At 49.6% G+C, this 21,433-nt stretch overlaps 1 protein-coding gene across 1 annotated transcript in view; it reads left to right on the top strand.

Moving 5' to 3' along the window:
* Nucleotides 1–21,433, top strand: part of MAGI1 (membrane associated guanylate kinase, WW and PDZ domain containing 1) — a 575,588-nt gene that overhangs the window by 529,854 nt on the left and 24,301 nt on the right. The window contains exons 13-14 of the mRNA XM_008146348.3: nucleotides 5,376–5,407; nucleotides 15,465–15,681. Coding sequence (XP_008144570.2) covers nucleotides 5,376–5,407; nucleotides 15,465–15,681 — 249 coding nt within the window. The remainder of the gene's footprint in view (nucleotides 1–5,375; nucleotides 5,408–15,464; nucleotides 15,682–21,433) is intronic.

Genomic DNA, 21,433 nt, shown 5'->3' with positions numbered 1-21,433 from the left:
CAGACTACCCCTCCTTTCCAGTAAAAGCATTACCTAGAAGGTTCATTATGTTTTCCTGCAATAGCATTTTCGCTGATGAATATTAGTGTTCTGGTGTATTCTTTTTTAAAAATATGTTTTTATTGATTTTTAGAGAAAGGGGAAGGTAGAGGGATGGAGAGATAGAAACATCGATGAGATGAGAGAAAAACATCATCAATCGGCTGCCTCCTGCATGCCCCACTACTGGGGATCGAGCCCTCAACCCGGGCATGTGCCCTGACCAGGAATCGAACTGTGACCTCCTGGTTCCTAGGTTGACTCTCAACCGCTGAGCCACACCGAGCTCTCCCAGTTCTAGCTAGTTATTTTTGTTATTGGCTGTTCCCTGGTATATTCTTTAATGCAATGTTTCCCCTCAGAAATGTTTTAGATGTGCCCTTTAGATCTTCCCAGGAAAGAAGGAAGAGAAGCAAAGAATGAAACTTACTTTCTGCTCGGTCCTTCTCACTGTCCCTTCCATTTGCGGTTCCAGTGTTTTACTTGTGCTGCCCGTACTGGAGGCACAAACTTAGGCGGTATGAATCTCACCCTAGGAACCGCATCTAACGCCATGGCGATGTGCTTGGACAGGGACGATTTAACCTGAGGGTTCTAGGACCCAACAGAATGGGCTTCCCAAGGCTGGTCAAGGTTTCAGAGACTGCTTGCAATTATATGCAAAATTGTGTACCTCTGAGCAGCTTTTCTGTTGTAGAAAATACTGAAACAGGTAATGAAGCCATCCTTGATGCCATGAGTCCAAGAACCAACTTGCTGTTTTGGTGTTTAACCTTCTAGCCTTTGTTTCCAAAATGCATATATATTCTGTTACATTTTTACTTTTTTTATATAAATTGTGTTACCGCCATTATAAAATTTCACCAAGAATAACATTTGCCATTTAGTTATATGAGCACATGTTCAATAGCATAGTTTATGGCCTTGACATTTAAAAGGAACGAGATTCCTCCTCCTCATGTTAATTGGTCAGATCCCATCACTGGCAGAGAATTTGCCATTTGTTCCTCCAAAGGGACGCCTTTCTCATGGGGACCTCCGTTCCCAGGCTTTTCTCACTTCTGTGGCTCGCACTTAGACTCACACTGTGAAGGTCCACTTCCCAGTAAAAGTTTTCTGGGATCCCTTTGAAGCCGCATTTGCCACCTTCCAGGCTCTCAGAGCCGCAGATGGTGCCATCCAGGAGCCCTTTCTTCTGCCTGCTCTCAGCATCCCCTCCCTCTCCCGGAGGGAGCAGATGCGCCCATTAAGACAAGGGCTGTTCCTCCTCACACGCCTCCTATGGAATATGGTTTACACAACACAAGCTTCCCACTGGGAACGCGAAGTGCGCGTCTGTCCTAAGGAAACCACCTGCCTGTGACGTGTGGGCTGTGCTGCGCCTGTCCCAGCCAGGTCGGGCGGCCTGCAGTCCCTCCAGCCAGACCAGAGCCATGTCCTGAGATGTCTCGGTCTTGGAGGACTCTGCTGAACGGTAACCGTTTTTGAGTTTTCCACTAGGTCTCCCACTGTTTCAATCCATCTGAATAGTTTAGGCTAAAATAAATGGTAACTTGTGTCAGGAGCTTTGCTCCAGCATTCATTAGATTTTAAGATTTAATGATATATGGACCTAAAACAAATCGTTGTTGTTGTTGTTGTTGTTGTTGCTGCTGCTGCTGCTTTAAAGCTGTTAAGTGGAATCTCTTGATTTTTGACTTTTTAAGTGCTGATTTGTGCTCCTGTTAAAGGTGTGGCTCTTTTAAAATGAGGGTTTTCAACAACTAGCTAGGAAACAGGAACAAATGCCTCTTTAAATTAAATAAGTTTGTTGTTGTTGTAAAATACAACTTGTGTCAATGGAGCTGGGCCACTGGACTGTTCCCTGGACTGTTCCTTGGACTGTTCCATGGATACTCCCTGGACTGACTGTTCCCTGGGCTGACTGTTCCCTGGGCTGACTGTTCCCTGGACTACTCCCTGGACTGGCTGTTCCCTGGACTGACTGTTCCCTGGACTGACTGTTCCCTGGACTGTTCCCTGAACTGGCTGTTCCCTGGACTGTTCCTTGGACTGTTCCCTGGACTGTTCCCTGGACTGACTGCTCCCTGGACTGACTGTTCCTTGGGCTGTTCTTTTGTCTGTTCTCTGGACTGTTCCCTGGACTGACTGTTCCCTGGACTGTTCCTTGGACTGTTTTCTGGTCTGTTCCCTGGACTGACTGTTCCCTGGTCTGTTCCATGGACTGACTATTCCCTGGACTGTTCCTTGGACTGTTCCCTGGACTGTTCCCTGGACTATTTCCTGGATTGGCTGTTCCCTGGTCTGTTCCTGGTCTGTTCCCTGGACTGACTGTTCCCTGGACTGACTGTTCCCTGGACTGTTCCCTGGACTGTTCCCTGGACTGACTGTTCCCTGGACTGTTCCCTGGTCTGTTCCCTGGACTGTTCCCTGGACTGTTCCCTGGTCAGTTCCCTGAACTGCTCCCTGGACTGACTGCCTCCTCATAGGAGACAGACCCTCAGCATCACCCCTTTAGGCTTCAGGCTGGTTGGTTTCATGCAGTTAATGGAAGGGCCATTAATTAATGTTTATTTTTAAATTAATGTGTCATTGTCTCAGCAAGATGTGAATATGGTGTTCCTGATAAAGAATTCTGGATTAAGGCTACATTCTGCCTAAACTAGTCCCCGGAACCCTGCCCTTCCTTGTCCCGCAGAAGTGTCCCTGCTACTAGTGTGTGTGTGGCGGGGGGAGCCGTGGACGGCGACCCTGGGCCTGTGCCTGTGTGTGCGTGTGGTCAGCACTGCCCTGCTGCTCCCCCAGCCCCCCGCCAGCTGCAGCCGGCCGTCCTCACTCCACGTCATGTTTTGGAAACCATCCATGGTGTTGCCCTCAGAGATGGCGCGTGTCTTCTGACCTCGCTTACTGCTTAACGGTTGGCTGGCCCACGGCTTCTCTAGAGCGTCCACTGCTCCCGGGTTTCCTTGTACCGGCCGCGAGCACCTGCTGCAGACCCCGACCGTGCGGGTTTCTCTGTGAGGGACATGGAAATGCCCTTTATTTATGTGTGCAGATTTAGAGGCAGGACATGTACGGTGGCCGTCGTCATGAACGATGGCAGAGTGAGGGTTGAGGCCATGTGCCCGGGCTCCTCTGACCCAGCTGGAGATGTTTTATACATTTTTTGTAGAGTCATGGGGACCCTGGGTAAGGCCAAGTCTAGTTAACTGTGGTGAAACCTATTCATTCCAGTTCACTGAGAAGGTTAGCCTGAATTAGGGAAAAATCTGAATGTTGACAAGTAATATTAGGTAATTTTGAAGTCTACACAGTGACCCACACTAATATAACTTGATAAAATTCATTAAGGGGATCATATTCATGAACAAATAAAAGCACCTAATGATTATTTTTAAGAATAATGACATACCTAAATCGCCCAGTGTTATTCTCATCCATAGGTAGAATATTTCCCCTACAATATTTTTTCTACTTTACAAGCTAGGCAGGTGATTTTGCCTCGTTCAAGTAAGATAAGCAGAACCACTTCCTTCCTGAATGGTGTCAAGTAGCAAAGGAAGAGGAAAGGGGAGGGCGTTTGAGGGCCACCCCTTAGCAAGTACAAGGCTTTTAAACCTTTGGTCCATTTAATGGCCGTGGCAGTCTTGTGAGGCGAGTCTTTCTCCATTTCATAGATTGAGAAACTGAGGCCTCCAGGGCTCTAAAGCAGCTCCCTGAGAGTGTCCTCGCTGATTCTCCCTGACCAGAACAGTAGCACTCTTCACAGTGTAGTTTCCTTAGATGTGGTCCTCAGACCCCTGCATCAGAATCTTCTGGAATATTTGTTCATATGCAGATTCCTGGGCCCCTGCCAGGCAGGGCCTGGGATCTTGCATTTTTAACAAGTGGCCCGGGGCTCCTTAGCACCCTGGAGTCTGAGACCCACTCTCCCCACCACGGTGACCCCATTTTGGTGATGTGCTGAGCCCTGCCACAGAGAGCCGCGGGCCTGAGGATGGGGTCCCTCTCAGCCCTGACTGCAGGGGACGGTCCGGTGCTCCCAGGGGGCCTCCTGCTCACCCCTTCCACGGCCCTGGTCACTTGCACCGAGCCTGGCACGGCGCGTGGTTTGACGAGTCACTTCCACGGGAGTAGAAATCCTCACACTCTGTGGACATCCTTGTCTCTAAAATGCTGACATTTCCGAGGCAGAATCACCAGATCCCAGTGTGCCTTTGGTGTCTAATGCAGATGGAATCTGCATTTTACCTTCTACCCTTTGCTGAAACCAGAAAAAAAAATTTTTTAAAAAGAGAGAGGACAACTTGCAGAAATGATTACCTTGGAAACACTGTTAGATGCTTGCTTCGCTCCTGCTTTCCAGCCCTCCTTTGCTGCGCTCCCCTGGGGCACATTCCCATGCGCCCCCTACCCCCTCTGACTGGCCTAGAGGTGAGGAGATGAAGGTGCCTTCCTCCCAGCTGTCTCACCCCCACTGAGGACCGGGCAGGGAAGAGCCAGCAGGCCCCCTGACTGTCTTCTTGGTTCCTCTGCCTGCCTCTTTCTCCATGGTTCTCTCTCCCTCAGCTCTGTGAGCCTTCTCTCATTCCCCATCCACCTGCCTCCCCCTGAGGGACTAGTCCCCGCTGAGCTGAGTCCCTTCCAGCAGGCTGAGTAGGAGTTTGCTGGGGTGACTGACACGTGGAGGGGTGTGTCCACGATCCGTAGGGGTCCCAGACCAACTTGCATTTGTGTTCTGTGCTGGCAGAGCATCCGTCTTTGTTTTGGTGTTCTGCTCATCCAAATAAAGAAGGCATTCCTCTCCTGGCAGACAGACAAAAAAGAAAGAGAGAAAGAAAAAAAACACCCCCCCTCCCCCCCAAAAAAAAGAAAAAAATTAAATTTTAACCATGTACTCCAGTGAAATTCAATATATACCCCATCCTCTGTCCTGATTGGTCCGCTTAAATTGACAAGTGGATCGGGTAGAAAGGAAATATCCTGGACTTAATTGTAAGTTAAGTCCTTCTTAATCCAGAAGAGCATTTCAGATTCTGTCCAAGTGTTCAATTTCCCAGGCCGCGGAGGTCTGTGAATTTCTTTTCCCAGCCTCCAGGCTGCTGCAGTACAAGTCAGCATAGCTAATGCAGATAGATCTGCCTCTGCTTCCTCCTCCCTCCGCTTTGATTCGATATGAACAGCCTGGTAACTCGGGTGCCGGGGAGAAATCTGACATAACTCTGCAGATGGCTAGGTTGCCATGAAGCGCCTGGGGATTGTTCTTTAAGGAAAAGGTAACATTTATGTGCTAATGATTTCTCCCCCCCTCCCCTCCTTGTTGCATTTTTTTCCAGGGCTGCCAGTTCCCAAGAAGAGCCCCAAGTCGGTAAGGACTTGCCAGTTACTTGGCGCTTATTTGGGGGGCGGGGGGCCGGGGGTTGGTGGTGGGAGGGGACGCTGTCTGGCTTGACTTCACTAAATGTGCTTTGGAGTGGATGGGGGACCGGAGCCCGGCTCCCCATCTGAAGTTCTGGGGATCTGTTTGGTATGGAAGGTATGTGGGTTTGTCTTTAACTGCCTAGTGATTTGTGGGCTGGCTGCGGGAGCCAGGCTGAAGGAAGCAGGACTGGGATTTTCTCTGTATGAATGCATCCCAGCTCTCTTTCAAATGGATGACTTTTCCTTAGATGTTTTAACCTGAGACAGATGCTGTTGTTTCTTTTGGGAGGAGAATTAAAAAGGAAGGCTCCACCTGCTTCCCCGGTAGCCTGCTCTCAACTGGTGTTCCCAGCTGTTCACGTGGGCACACTCTCCCCGGGGCTTTCCGAGGCGCTGAATGACGAATGATTTACAAAATTAAAAACCTGTGGGTTTGGGGAAGGACCACTCTGCCCTGTATGCACCCCATGCTCACACGGAAGGCTGTTCCCCGCCCCAGCACTGAGGACAGACATTTCCTTGCTGTGGAAACGTCCTTTGTTGTTTTGCTGGCTTTAGCAGCATTATGCTGCAGGTGTGGGATTCTTTAAAAAAAAAAAAAATCAATGTGTTGCTGTCCTTTCTAGTCTGCTTTCCCTGAAGATGCATTACCTGGTTGACGCGTTAGTAATAGCCTCGAGGCTGTAGTGTTTTGATTGGTGGTGTGAGCTTCTGCCCCTGGGGCACGGACAACAAATTAGAATGCTGTACGAAGTCCGAGTCTGGACCGCGTGCCTGTGAAATTGATCCAAGAGGCTCCCCAATTCACTGCCGATGGGATCAAGAGGAGCCATTTCCATGTGGCTTAGGACATTTGGGGGAGGGACATCTTACAGCTCTCTGTCACCTGGGAAAGGAGAACCTTAAAACTTTGCGGCACCTGGCGCTGCAGCTGGATTCCTCCCACCGCCTCCAGCCTGGCAGCAGGAGGCAGAAGTTCACTAAGGAGCTGAGAGAGGGGCTTTCTGCGTTTCAAAGCCCCACTCCCAGCTTCTCCAAATACTGATAGATGCTCCTGACGACGACCTAGGGATGATTGATAATTGATGTGATTGCAATAATTGATGTGATTGCAGTGGCTTCGTGCCGTGACGCTGGGCACCTGTGACTTCAGGGCTGCTTCCCTTGTCAGTTTGTGTTAATGTCCAGGCACAAAAGTGCTGGTAGGCGCCCACCAAGATGCCAGAGCCTGTGTGTGTGTGTGTGTGTGTGTGTGTGTGTGTGTGTGTGTGTGTACGTACGTGTGTATACATATGCGTGCATATGTGTCTCCTCATCCCTGGGTCGTAGTCAGAAACCTGTGCAGCCTGCAGCAAAACAGAAGCAAATCTGGAAGATGTGTCACATGAGCTTGAGTTAGCGGAGCCATCCTTTTCTCCCCCATCGGAGCCACGCTACACGATGGACTTTTTCACACACCCACATGGAACGAAGTCCTGACAAGGAGCTTCCTGGGGGAGACGCATCGGTTTTGCAGAGGCAGCAAGACCTCGGGCGGTGCGGCGTTCCTTCTTGTGCAAACTTCACTGTGCAAGAGGCTCACTTGCGTCTCTTCTCCCCCAAGTGTTTTGGAATTCCCTGCTGCACCGGAGGGCATCAGGCAGCTCTAGAGCCTGCATTCACCGAGGCAGCTGAAAGACTTCCCTGTGACAGTTTGTTTTTGCAGAAGCTGTGTCATTAGCGAGCAGCAAGCCAATTACTCAGGCTGCATTCCCAGGAAAAAAGAGCTCTTAACTGCTTTGCCCACAGTCTGCCGGCTCTTAATTACACAAGCCAGGAGACCGTGTGCGGCTGGTTAGAGAGGAACGAGCCCCAGCTTGGGGCTTGTCCTCCCGATGCCTGTGCCCCGACAGGGATGTGGTTCTCACAGCGTGCTGGCACACCGGCAGCCGCTGGTCAGGATCGGGGGCCATCAGCCGGGGTCTGCTGCCGCCAGCGGCGCGGCGCGAACACCTGTGATCAGTGGGTGCTCTGCACAGGTGGGTGGAGAGCTGTTTCCCTTTCCCGGTGTGAATTTCAGGGCTGTCGGGCCAGAGACAGATGATTGTGGGGTTTTCCTGGTGAGGTCGGAGGGCACCCCTGGGGTGCTGCATGTCATGGTTCAGAAAGCCATTCCCCTGTGGCAGGCAGGGCCGGGGACGCAGCTGTGGAGTGAAACGCTGGGTTGTGATACACTTGGATTTCCCATCAGTCCATGATGGCCTGTCTTAACCCAGTTCTTTTTTCTTAAAAGCTCCTGGCATTGTTGACGTGTTCATGTGACTGACCGCTTCTTTTTGCCCTCCTGCCTTTTTAAAAAAAACACTGTTTTCAGTAATTGAGTAGTTGGGTTTTTATGAGGACGGAGGGACTTATCTTTCTGGTCCTGTTTCCCGTCCTGGATGGTCTCGATAGCTCACTCCCAATACGCAGTGCCACCCGCTAGTTTAAATGCTAACTTTATGGTTCATCTACGCACTGGAGACAGTGGCAGCATCTTGACGAAGTTTCATTGATTGAATGCCGGGACGTCCGTAACATCAGAGATTCCTCTGCCAAGTGCCAGGAACAAAAATAAGACCTGCTTGCGGTCAGGTTTTAGACCTCTCTGGGAAACTGGTTCTGCCCGGTGTGATCACCCTGACTGGAAACGCATTCAACTGGGACTGTTGGTCTAGACCACACGCAAGGATTTAGAATTTAAAGCTCTAAGTATCATGCCAAATCCTGAATGTTACGTTAATATCCATTTAGGTTTTCTCACTTGTTCATTTCTCGCTGTGCTTCTGTTTCTCCCTTCCTTCATGTGTCCATCTGATCATTTGTCCATCTGTCCCCCCGCCATCTACCCATTTATCCGCCGATGCATTTGCCTTTCCTTCATTAGTCCATCCGCCCATTTGTTTGGGTGGAGGCCTAAGTGCCGGGCTTGTGTGGCGCTGGGAGCGCTGTGATAAGGAAGACGTCGTGGCGCCTGTCTTTTGGAGCTTACAAGCTCGCAATTTATTGATTGCTACTTTCAAAAGACAGACTCGCTGTCACAAATCACCTGAAATGTGTAATGTGCCTGTTCCAACAGTAAGGGTTAGCCGGGTGTCTTCTATGTCAGACCAGTGCCGGGTACCCCAGGACTGCACCGGAAGACGCTCCTGCCTCGTGCAACCAGGAGAGACCCCCAGCAGGCAGCTCTGCACCCTCCTCGGGGGGCTTACCGTCTGAGGAACATGCACTCTCCAAAGCTAACCAAGCCAAACCAAGTACACACTTAGTGAAAACCGTTCAGCTCTAAGTTCCAGTAATCTGTGAAGCAGCCAGACACAGCCACGGAAACAGGCGCGGCTGAGTTAGGTGCCGCGGTGGAGCTGAGGAACACTCCGGGTTCCCTAGCAGCCTGGGCGACGTAGGAAACCACACTCCTTATTTCCTGTGTCAGGTCGAAGCAGGGGGCACAGTGTTCCCAGTTACTAACAACTCCTCACGCACGGTTTCCGTAAGGGGGACACTGAGTGATGGGCAAGGGAGTCTCCTCCAAACGCCCCAGGATGAAAGGCAGCACCGCTGACGGGTTTCTGTTCCATTGTCTGCCGTTCCTGTCCCCTGGACGGGACGCTGAGGACACGGCTGACCACTAGTCATTAAGAGACGTGAGGGCCGAAACCGGTTATGGCTCAGTGGATAGAGCGTCGGCCTGCAGGACTGAAGGGTCCCAGGTTCGATTCCGGTCAAGGGCATGTACCTTGGTTGCGGGCACATCCCCAGTAGGGAGTGTGCAGGAGGCAGCTGATGGATGTTTCTCTCTCATTGATGTTTCTAGCTCTCTATTCCTCTCCCTTCCTCTCTGTTAAAAAAAAAAAAAAAAAGATGTGAGGGAGAGGTCTCGGAGAAGGTGCACAGTGAGGGACCCGGGCCGGACCATCTCTTTTATGTGTCCTGCCTCTTTCTGAAACTCCCGGGGGTCGCAGGACCCCGATACCGCTGGTCCTTCAACCGGGGCAGAGCTACAAGCGGGCAGAGCCCCGCAGCTGCAAGGAGAGGAGACGCTGGGAGAAGGACTAGGGTGGCTCAGATACGCTCCTCGCCTCTCACTTCCCACAGCCACTCGGACCCTCACCGCTTTGGAGCCCGAACACGTGCCTGTGAACTAAAATTCGTCTTCGTGTCCAGTCGTTAACTCCCTTTTCTTCTCCATTAACTCCTCTTGCCTGCCTTTTCGGAAGAGACCGTTTGACTTAGGCCCATCAATGACCAGAAAGAGGCCAAGAGGAGAAGCATCTTCTGCCGCGCCGGGTGCGAGTCGGTGTCCGCACCGCCCGTGAGGCCGCCCGGGCCGGCAGCGCCGGGGTCCCGCTGTCCGTGGAGATCGCTGCAGGGCCTCCAGTCTGGCAGGCGCGTGAACTGTAAATAATTTTGCTTTAAAATGGATCGATTTGTCATTTTTAAGCCACAGGAATTCTTTTCATCATTAAAGCGCCTAAGTGCTGTCTGTATTCATTTGCTCTTCCAAGCAAATATTTCCAGCTCACTTTATAAGTACCTTCATGTTGAAAGGATTCTGTGAAAGACTGATGCGCTGGGTTTTCCCCCATTCCGTTTATAAAAACCGGCGCACCTCCCCGATCTCCCTGGCCTGTCGGTGTAAGGAAATCCTTCATTCCAGGGAGGTGGGTACAGTTTTATTTTAAAAAGTCTTATGGCACAGGCTAGGGTGAGGCCAAGGACTTCTATGGAGTTCTCAAAATTAAGCCCATTTTTTTTCTTCCTGGTTGGTTCTGATTTGATATTCAGAAATTTTAAAATCTTGATTTAAAAATATCAGCCCAGTGACAACAGCTGGCATTGGAAGTATTCGTCTCAATACTCCAACCAGTTGCTCAAGGTGGGACCTGGGGGCAGGGGGGCGGGGTAAGGGGGGCTGCCCACGTTTTTGAGAGCTCCTCCTCCTCCTGCTCTGTCCCTGGTGCCGTCTGTGAGCAGTGCCTGTTGACTTGGCACCAAATGCCTTCTAAGTTCACTGTCCCTCTGCTTGGTCACTAGTAGTCCCCAGCTAAACCCTCCTTGGGTTCCTCCCCAGACTCAGATGTTTCCTGACTGGCTCTCTGCTTTCATCCCATTTCACACACACACCCCATCCCCGCCCCCACCCCAGGAGACAGACCAAACTTGCTGGAAGCAACTCGGCTTCTGATGCATCCCAGCTTTTCCTTCACTAATATATCCCTCCTCCCCTGAACTAAGAATGAAACCCAAACTCCCTAACGCAGCCCAGAGGCCCTTACGTTAGCCTCCCAGGTCACCGAAGACCCCTTGCGCCACACTCGCCTCCTCTCCGTTCTCTTAACAGCCCCAACTCAGTTTTGCTTGGAAGACTGAGCACATGCTGCTTCCATTCATGGGTTGTTCTTCCAGGGCCTCTCCTTAGCCGGCCACAGGGCAGTGCGGTCTGTTGGCATCAGCCTGCCATGGTTATTTCCATCTGCACACACACACGCACCCAACCTAGATACACCCGGGATGTGAGTTCTGAGAGCTCAGCTGCCATCCCTTTCTCACTTACACACCACAGCCCTGGAGTCTGACTCGCAGCAGGCGGTCAGGACGTGTGACTCATCTACTGGGGAGGCGAGAAGCGTGTTGGGAATCAGTGGACTTCATTGCCCCTCGGGACGGCAGCAGGGGCTCAGGAGGACCTCGCGGGCAGCTCTGTCCTGGGTGCTCGGGGCGCTCCCTCCAGCCGTGTCCTTAGTGTGCCTGGATTGCGTTAACAAGACTTGAAGGTGTCTCTTTAACTGCAGATACGTGACTGTGGGCCAGTTTTTCACCAGAAAATGAGGTGAAGGACAGTCACATTAGATGCACATCTGATCCTGGCCTTGTATTTGGTTGAGACCTGAATTTGTTCTCCTGCCCCAGCTCTTCCGGGAGGGAACGTAGCCTGCGGGTGAGGCACCCAGGCTGACGGTAACCTGGGAGAGAAACATGGCTTTCCTCGGGGACAACGGTGGGCTCCCGCCGGATGGAAGCACTGCGGAGCTGATTAGCATCTCCCAGAAAAGAAAAGGCTTATTTGGGGCTTTTTCACATGTAGAGAGAGCGAAGCCTCAGAAAGCTCAGAGTGCCAACCGACTATTCAATACAGAGTGCATCTTCCAATTAAGTGCTTTTCAAAGCTGAACTTGAGAAGAAACATCAAGTGAGGCTGAGTCTTACCGGGGGATCCCACGAGCTCCCCTTCAGTGTGCAGGTAGCCCTGGGTGTGGGAGCGTGCCAGGCAGCCAGCCCGGCCCCGGCACAGTCTGCAGCACGTCCGCAGGGTGCAGCCTTCCTGATATTTCCCAAATTGGGAACCACGTGTGGATGGCATTTAAAAGGGCTGCAGAAGTGCAGTTTGATTGAGAGGCAGTTTTGCCAGCTTGTTCCATTTTGTGTTAAATTGGACCTACATGACTCATCCATTGGGGAGGTGAGAAGGGTGTTTGGATTTGAAAAATGGCTCAAACCATCTCCAGGGGACTTCGTTGCCCCTCTGTTTATGGCACATCCATATCTTCTGTTAAGTGGGGAGGTCCGTTCCTCCACGCCAGAGGTCTGTTGCACCGGACAGCCATCGCAGGGTCTTGGGACCCCGGGAGGCGGCACCCCAGCTCTGCGCATTGTGTGCGCACCTGTGGGAGCTCCGGGCTCTGCAGGGAAGGTCCGGGGTAGAGTGCTCCTCAGTGGGCAGCGTCACAGGTGACGGTTTTCTCCCGGTCAGGAGCGGGAGCAGAGGTTAAGTTTGGGTTTCCAGAGACCACAGAGGGACCCCTCTTAGGAGGAAGTGGTACATGAGCCTCGCTCGGGCCCCGTGAGGCTTTGTGAACAGCGGTGTGGACACGAAGGAGACTGGGCTTCGAGCGCCGGAGACCTCCCCGTGGAGCGATTGTAGTGTCCGGGGACAGACCCCACAATCTGACATTTGCTACTTATTTGAGGGACCGAGAGAAAGAGCGGGCATTTGAAGGGAGGAATGCAACTCTCACGGTAACTGGGAGGCCCTTTATTGAATTATTTGCTTTTATATTTTAAAAAATCTCTCCTTCCCCACTCCCAGAGGTGAACAAAAACAAAGGATCGCCAAAATGTAAAAAATAGGATAACAGTCCCCATTGATGCTTTTTACCAAGGTTAATCTCAAAATGAAAATAGCTTTACATCTTGTCAGCTGCTGAGAAGCCTTCGCCGTGCACCCTAATAAAACCAGCAGCACAGGGAAGGGGAAAGAGGGGTGCCCACCCGGGCCCCTGCTCTTCGCTTTATGCGAATGTGTGCACCCCCGGGGGCTGTGCTGCCCCTGCTGGTGCGGCAAGGCCACCCTGTGAAGATCGCAGCCGGGAGAAAAACAGGTCCCAGGTGCAAAGGGGAAGGGGGTCCCCTCTGTCGTTCATGCTTCCTGACTCTGGAATCCTTTACATGCCGTCCAAACGTGGTTCCTAATTTGGAAAATACCAGGAAGGCAGCGCCCGGAGAACGTGCTCCAAACTGGGCCGTGGCCGGGCTGCGGCTGCCAGGCGCGTTCCCACACCGCGGGCTTCTTGTCTCCAGGGGAGGCGAGAGGGCAGCATTGACCTTCTGGGGCAGAAATGAGAGCGCTGGCCCTGAGAGCCATGTTCCCTGTGGGGGCGGGCGCTGCTGGAAGTTGGCAGAACCCGTTCTGTTCCAAGTGGTTGGAATGCTGACCCACGCAGGTCTGAGCTGAGCGCTTTATCCTCAGAAGAGAATGATGCTAATGTGGGTTTCTGATGGTGTTTGTCACCACCCAAACACTGCCTTCCCCAGAGCTGCTGTCCTTGACGCTGCGTGAATTAAACCCCTCCTACAGTGTTACCAATACCTCTTCGCTAGTTTAGAATATGGTCCTCAAATGTCTCCCACGGACACACCAAATACAATTTTAAATGGTCTGTCTTACCTTCATTAAATGCATGTCCAATTTTCTTCAACTTTGAATCTTTGCCAGAACCTGATTTCAGATTGGAATCTGTAATTGTCAAGGGCAAATGAAGCTTTTGTCCTCCTTGGACTTTCTTCAGATGCTTTTTTCAAATTAAGGACCGGAAGGAGAGGGGCAGAGAGACCTGAGATTTAAATGAAAGGGACCCTGGAAATTTCCATTGATATGGGAATGAAACATGGAGGATATCTAGGGAGGAAGCAAGAGTAAGCTGTTGGTAGAATTCCTTGTAAGACCAAGGGGAAGATTTTGATTCTACATAGAACTTTAGAAACCCAGACTGCTCTGAGTCAAAGATCTTATAAAGTGCTTGGGAAGCGTAAGCTCTACAAGATCTTTAAGAGAAGACAGAGACAGCCCTTCCTGTCCTCTGTCCCTTTAGAGTGCTCTTCAGCAGGTAAGTGTAGGACATAGCACCTGTCATGTGAGAGGCAGGGTTCCAGGGTTTTATTTTGAATGGGGGAAACTAAACACCTGGGCTTACCACAGTCTTTTACTGGAGAAAATAAGAACTGAAATTATTTCATTGCCCACCCAGTATTTTTCCTCCCCCTAATTTTTGCTCTCTGTTCAAAGAACATTTCATAAAATGGGAAGGGTCATTTGCTGGGCAGGTTTTAAGGAACACCTGCTTATTCTGTTGAAATGTAAATGCAGTTCTTTCCCTTTGAATACTACTTTGATGTTGGACAGGGTGCAAATCGGAGAAGGCTGACCCCTGAGGACAGCCCATATATAAAGTTTGATGTCAGTTTTCAACCAACAGTAGTGTGAGGCGATCAAGAAGTGACATGTGATGTCTGTAAAATTGATGACCTAAGAATTATGAAAGTTCTTCATATAATAGTTATTTATCTACTTCTAAGTTCAAGTGCACACATAATGGTTTCTAAAAGCTCTGATCCCCACCCCAGCTGGTTTGGCTCTGTGGATAGAGCTTGGGCCTATGAACTGAAGGGTCCCGGGTTCGATTCTGGTCAAGGGCACATGCCTGGGTTGCGGGCTCAGTCCCCAGTGGGGGTGGGGGTGGAGGGCGTGCAGGAGGCAGCTGATCAGTGATTCTCTCTCATCATTGATGTTTCTATCTCTCTCCTTCTCCTTTCCTCTCTGAAATCAATAAAACTATTTTTTAAAAAAAATAATGAACAACATAAACTGATGAACAAAAATAGAACCAGAGTCATAGAAGTTGAACAGACTGTCCAACCTATGAGGGAAGGCAGGGGGTGAGGGGGTAAGAGATCAACCAAAGGACTTGTATGCATGCATATGAGCATAACCAATGGACACAGACGGGGCGGGGGTAGGGGGGCGCGTGCGGGGGAGGGGAGGGCATGTGCTAGGGGGTGGAGGCGGCTGGTGAGAGGTCATTGGGGGAAAAAGGAGACTTATGTAATACTTTAAACAATAAAGAATTTAAATTTTAAAAAAATAACATGATAAAGGAAAAAATTAAATAAAATAAAAGCTCTGATCCCCTTTCCTTGGAGTCCAGAAGTTTTGATGGCAAACCCTTAAATAGGAGTCAGGTATTTTATTATTGAAAGAATAATCAAAGATGTGGATTCAAAAAAAAAACATTTTTATCGCTGATTATATTTCTTAAGGATATCATAGCTTTACATTTAAACCACTCGTGGTATTTTGTGTCACACAATTTGTCCAAAAAAGGGGGATGTTAAAACTTGTCATAAATGCGCCCGGTGTCTTCGCCCGGAACCCATGAGGAAACTGGATTCGTTTTCTGCCACAGCCCCAAGAGCAGTGTGGTCTGTGATCATGTGTTCGCTCCTGGCCCCCTCCTCTCTCTGTCTGCCCATCACTCGGGGATTTATCTGCCTTCAGCATTAGCTGGAGGAAGGTGGGAGCCAAAATATTGCTGATATATTTGTGTATGTGTGTGCACAGAAGTGCTGAACAAAGACAAGCTGATAGGAAACACCCACTCAGAACCAATAATAACCCTCTCGTCTTGCCCCTCTCACTCGCTTCCTCTCAGCAACCACTGGAGAGAAAAGACAGCCAGAACAGCTCCCAGCACAGCGTCGCCAGCCACCGCAGCCTGCACACGGCCTCGCCCAGCCACAGCACACAGGTGCTCCCCGAGTACCCGCCTGCAGAGGCCCCCGCCGCAGAGCAGACCGACAGCTGTGGGCAGAAAAAGCCAGATCCTTTTAAAATCTGGGCCCAGTCCAGGAGCATGTATGAAAGCCGACGTGAGTAGACCCCGGCTGCTGTCTTCGCGCAGCCCACCTCCAGGGCCTCAGCTTGCTCTGGGGCTTATTAGCAGTAGGGTTTCCGTGTGGAGACTGCAGAGCGGTGAGCCGAGGTGACGGGGGAGAGCGTGTCAGCAGTGATCCAATCTGCCGGCTATTCCTGGAGGCTCCCTCGGGTCGGCAGCTTGGGGAGGGTGGATGCGGGTGGTCATCAGACACAGGGCCCGGGTGAGCACGGGTTATTGTTCCTTGCAGTTAAAGGAAGTGGCAGGTGAGAGCTGCCGTCCCGTTAACTCCTCCCCGCGTGGAGATGGCGCACGCTCTTGGGAAGCTGCTCTGATGTACAGGAGGACACCAAGTGACTGGTTTGGGTTGCAGGAGTAATGAGAAAAAATTAAATTCTTCCTTAGTGGTCTCTAAGTTTTTAAGAATACTGGTAGTTTTTTTAACCAATATTAGCAGTCTTTCTAAACAACCACCTTGAGTGGGGTGTGCATTAGTTATTTATTCTGTGGTTAAATGTGTTCCCTGGCTTTGCCTTTTCGATAAATAGGAACTGGTGGCGGCCTACACCGTGACTTTGTGGCTCCTATGAACAAAACATTGCCTTCATGTTTAATTTCTTACTTTTATTATGAAGTGACTGCCAAAGACTGTTCACCATAAGTAATGTTCACGTATCTTATCATTACCGCCAATGCAAGTTCCTAAAAGGCGTTCATCTTAGCACATACAATTGGCTCTTTTTTGGCTGTGGCTGTTACTAGCTGTTCCTCCTGAGTCTGATTGGTCAGGATGAAGCAGCTGGAGGTCATGGACCTCCTTTTCTCCTGTTGGCCTGGGGCAGGAGAGAGCGTGCAGTGATGGAGGCTGCATTTGGTGAGGGGTCTGATTAAGAGTGGAAGGAGAAGAGAATCATTTTGCCCATCTGCCCGCCCCCCGCCCCTCAGCACAGGTGTGGTCAGCTGTCAGGCCAAGCCCCCTGGGGAGTGGAGGCGCCCCGCCTCGACCACCCACTCAGGGGGGCGCGGGGGGCAGGAGGCATGGCCTTGGCTGAAACAGCTCCTCTGTGGCCCAAACAAAACAGGGAGTGAGGCCAGATCCCTGTCTGAACTGCTACCGGGTGCAGCTCAGCGGGCAGGCCCAGGGCAAGTTGGAGTCTAGCTGATTATCAGATGGTGGAAGGCACTCGGGAGAGCATCGTTGCCTTATCACAGCAGTGCGTGGAATGAAGCAGGCGTGTGGCTGAGGGCTCACGATGCTGACAAAAGGCACGTCATTGGGGAAGGGATTTATTTAGTGCCTGGATGAGAAAGACCCCTGGGAAACCTGACACGGGCCGCAGGAAATGAAGGTCCATTTGGAACGTCTCCTAAGCAGTAGTCCCTGCGTGTGAACCTGGAGTCTGTCCTCCCGGTCTGCCACCAACTGTAGCGACTTCATTGACGAAGTGTTTCCAAGGAGGAACGTTTCGCATTCTCTTCGCATTTCCGTCACCGGCGGCTTCTCCGCTGCCCGGCCCGCCCTCCGCTTCCTGGACTGTGCCTGCTTTCTCCGTGTGGCACATGTGGGACTGCGATGCCCACGTCTGGATCTTTTCATGATAATATAAGTCGTATTCTGAAGCACTGGTGGGACGTCGTGATCGACAGGCAGCACTAATGCATTTTTTACTTTGATAGAAGCAAAATGTCTTCAGAATTTATCCAATTTTTTAAAAAAGTTTTCACCACCCCCCCTCCCCAATAAGAAAAGCATGCAATCTTCCCCCCGCCAGCTGTGTGAGCATCAGAGGGCTCAGTGGCCGGCGGGCGGGAGGCCTTGGGCCGGGCCGGTCTGTCCTCGCTCTTTCCCATCTGCAGGGTTAGGGTCCAGGGCACAAGTGAGGGTCAGTGTCTTTGTGGTGCAGCCTAATTGATGTTGAGATTTACTTGGATTCCTCCATGCTACTAAATGAGGATAATGATGAGACCGCCCCCCTCCCCCACCCAGTGGTAATTATCCTGAATCTGTCGCAGATTTTCTTCTTTTCACAGAACCTATGAGTGAACCTACATTGATCTTGTCTTTTAACTAGTATTTTGCTTTTCCTCTGATCAGTTTCTGCCGTCCCCTAGGTGGTTTTTTATCTTGTCTTTTGAAGAGAAACACAGTGTGTAGCCTAAGATGTGATTCGCTGCCCCCTCCCCGCAAGATATTACACTGAGCAAAGTACTCCAGGAAAATTGAAGTCAGCTATAGTACCTTAATGGTACCCTTAATCTGTGCCTCCCTTTGTGGAGAAATATGTTTTCCTTATATTTCATTTTATTGAGAAGGGCGATGTGATGGTGAGCACCGTCTCTGATTCAGGGCCTTCACATGGTCGCAGTGCTGTGCAAACTCCCATAGCCTCGACATGGCGTCTGTCACAACAGCAGTGTCAGATGAATCATCTGAAGTGCAGACGTGTTGGTGAAGCCCTTTGAAGGGCTTACAAGTTTAATTAAATACAAAGGCAAGCATGGAAGTCCTTTAAAAGCCATATTGCCTGTTTTGTTTTTTCTAGGTAACATACGTATTGTGCAGGTGTTTTTAAAAATGACACTGATACAGTCTTACTGTATCGGGGACCAGCTGTACCCACTGGTGTTGGCTATACAAGGAAGTCTAAAACTTCCCGCTGGCGTTTTGCCCGTTCACAAATAGTTTGGGAAGAAAGCCTGTCAAAGCTGCCCCCTTACCCAGCGTAAGCCGGGCTTTTGGGGAGACGCGCTTACACAGTTGGAAGTGGTGAACGGGCTGCGTTACCAGAGTCTGTTTCGGGAGCTTGGTTATCGTTCTAGACACTTCTTGTGTGTGTGTGTGTGTGTGTGTTCAGACCTCGGCAGATCTGATGCTTTGTGCCTCTACGTGGAAGGCTGTTCTGTTGAAGTGCCTAAAATTCATCTGAACAGGTATTAGCACAGGATGAATTCCATCAGGAACCTGATGCTCTTAAATAAGTGCTATAGTGTGGCAGTTACAAAAGTATACTTAATTTTTTTCCAAAGATAAATATGGGTTTAGACAAATATGAAGTTCATGACATAGTTAGGACAAGGCCATACAAGAATGTGTACTTTGGGGTTCAATTAAATATGAGGAGTCTAATATGGTCATGGGAGGTCTATGAAATGCTCAACGGTACAATTGTAAATTCTAGCTTTTTTACAAGAAAAGCACCATGAAAAAAAAAAATTTAAATAAAGCAGAATCAAACTGCAATCTTTTAAAATCCAGAGCAGCCATGACCTTTACTGTGAAAGCTTAACTGCACGCTCCTTATCAATCAAAACGAAATTAACATGAACTGAGAGAATGCACATACATTAAGCTTTGCAAATTGTGAAATTAATATTCCAGCTATGTCACCTTCGCCTGCGTCGGGATTGAGCAAGGGTGAAAGAGAGAGAGAAAGCAATTCCACGAATTTTGGAGAATGTCAGAGTAAGGATTCGCTGAAAACTTTTATTTCTCCATTATATTCATTCTGTTTGATGTTCCCATTGGTCTGGGGGGCTGGGAGGGGGGACACAGAAAGGGAATTGCCATGAGCCACGTGTTTTGGTAATTCTTGTTAACCAGGCATAGACCAAAGACCAGATAAAGAAATAAAAAGTGATGGCATGGGCTTGCTAAGTCTGGAAACGTGTGTCTGCAGGAATGGAGACACCAGGAGGTTTCTTCGCAAACCTGGTGATTCCATCCGTCTAATTAGCAAAGGAAGTCTTTTGAGCACTTTATTGAGCTGTCACTTCCGTCACCAAAGGAGATGAACTGCTGAGGCTGTCTCCTATGCCAGGGCTTACCAGTGAAGAAAGCTGGACCAGGTTCTCCTAGCTCCTTTGATTTAGCCTCACTCAAAAGAAAACAAAGGGCCATAAACATCAGAAAGAGGGTTGTACCCTGCTGTCTCCTACAAATGTAATTGAAGTAGAATCTGCCTGGAATAAAGAAGAGAGCTAACCATTTGGGAGGAGCAGTTGAGGCACCTCAGTGCCGCTGGCAGCAGAGGACACAGAGGGGAGGAAGCCTGTGACCCGTGTGTCACCCAAGTGGACGGGCTGTGTGCATTTGGCGGGGGAAGGGAAGCATCAGTAATGTTTAAGGAGCCGAAAGACTTCCTTTGCAGCATCCCTACGTGTTGGTGCTCTGTGTTTGTGTCTGTTTTCCTGGCTCATCGTTGCAGTCCTCAACATTCTTGGTGTCATTGGGCATCTTGTTTTTAAATAAATTTGCCATTTTCCCATTGATTCTAAGGGAGAAACAAATGCTTTTTTCCTGTGGACTAACCTGTATGATAAGCCTAAGCCTGCTGGCCACACCCCCCACACCCTGATAGCTTACACCTCAATGAGCATCATGAGGCAGAACTGGCTCCGTTTGGTGTCATCGCAGGATGGGCATGTGCTGCTGAGAAATGGGTCTGGCTGGAGGTCTCTGCAGAGGCTGTTCACAGAGAGGCTCAGCAGACTCTGCCAGGAACCCAGTGCGCTGGGAAGCACCCAGGGTCCATTTTGGTAATAATCCTGCTTGAGTGAACCAACGACGGAGACCCAAGTTGATTTAATTTGTTGTTTCCATGAGTCTATTACACTAAATACCCTGTAGCCAGACACTCAAACGGAAGGAAAATATTGTTACCTTAGCATGCTTAAGAAAATATAATTCTCAAATCATGTCTGTGGGAGTCCTCCGCTGTAGCTCCACTCCATGTTCCGTGGCTCTGGGAGCTTAGCTCGGCGAGTATAATAAAAAAGCGCGGGGTGAAAAGCACTGCTCAGAGCCACGGCATTAAGATAGCTCCAGCAAAATCATCAGAGTCAGGCCTCTCTGACTTGCTCTTCCCGGCTTATTTGGCTGCTTCTCTCTGGGCACATTCACTCGCTGTACATTTGGAGCCTGTGGGTGAGTCACTAAGAAGGGCCCTCTCTCCAACTTGAAGCGTAAACACCGCCTCCTCCTCCCTGCCCCATTGGACAGAATTGGAGAAGAGAATTAAATGCTCGGATCTGCACCCCACTCCAGCCCCAATCCAATTACTTAAACCAGAAAGTCGGCAGAACAATCTTTGAAAATCTCATTTAAGACTCACTGCCACTAAACTACATTTTTTCTCTTTAAATAAAAGATATGTCATTTATAGACTATAAAACAGTATCTATTAAATAAAAATTAAGTAGAAATAACCCTTCTTTATTGCCATAGTTAGGTAACAGGGTGGTATATAGAACAATTTCATGTGCAGTAAGCATGTTTCCATGGAAATTACTTTTCTTTTAAAAAATGAGATTTTTTTTATTTTAAAACCCTGAAATATTGAATTTTAAAAGTAAAATATCAAGTTATTGGATAATTAATACTTTTAATGATGAAATATAGGCAAATTCTGGAGTAAAACAGTCACGCTTTAAATGAAATATGGTTCATTGATACAGAACAGTTTTGTTGTCACCATTAATCTTAAAGATATGGAAGGCTGGAGACTTGGGTAAAGTACTGAAATCTTAGTGAACTGCCAATTGGGAAATATTTGGATGTTTAAGACGAACTTACTTTGGCAAAAATGATCTAACAAGTTAAGTTATTGGCATTGCTGGCCTTGATTGCCTTAAAGAAGAAAGAAGTGTTTTGGTTTGGTTGGTTTTTTAATGGAACATTCTTTACGCCAAGCTCTCTCTTCTTTTAGTGATGGAGCATCAGGTGCCTTCCCTGAGTGGCTGTGACTTCA

The sequence above is a fragment of the Eptesicus fuscus genome, chromosome 18, assembly GCF_027574615.1.
Source record: "Eptesicus fuscus isolate TK198812 chromosome 18, DD_ASM_mEF_20220401, whole genome shotgun sequence".
Taxonomy (NCBI): Eukaryota; Metazoa; Chordata; class Mammalia; order Chiroptera; family Vespertilionidae; genus Eptesicus; species Eptesicus fuscus.
The sequence above is the reverse complement of the archived record's forward strand: the minus strand, read 5'-3'. Positions and strand labels throughout refer to the sequence as shown.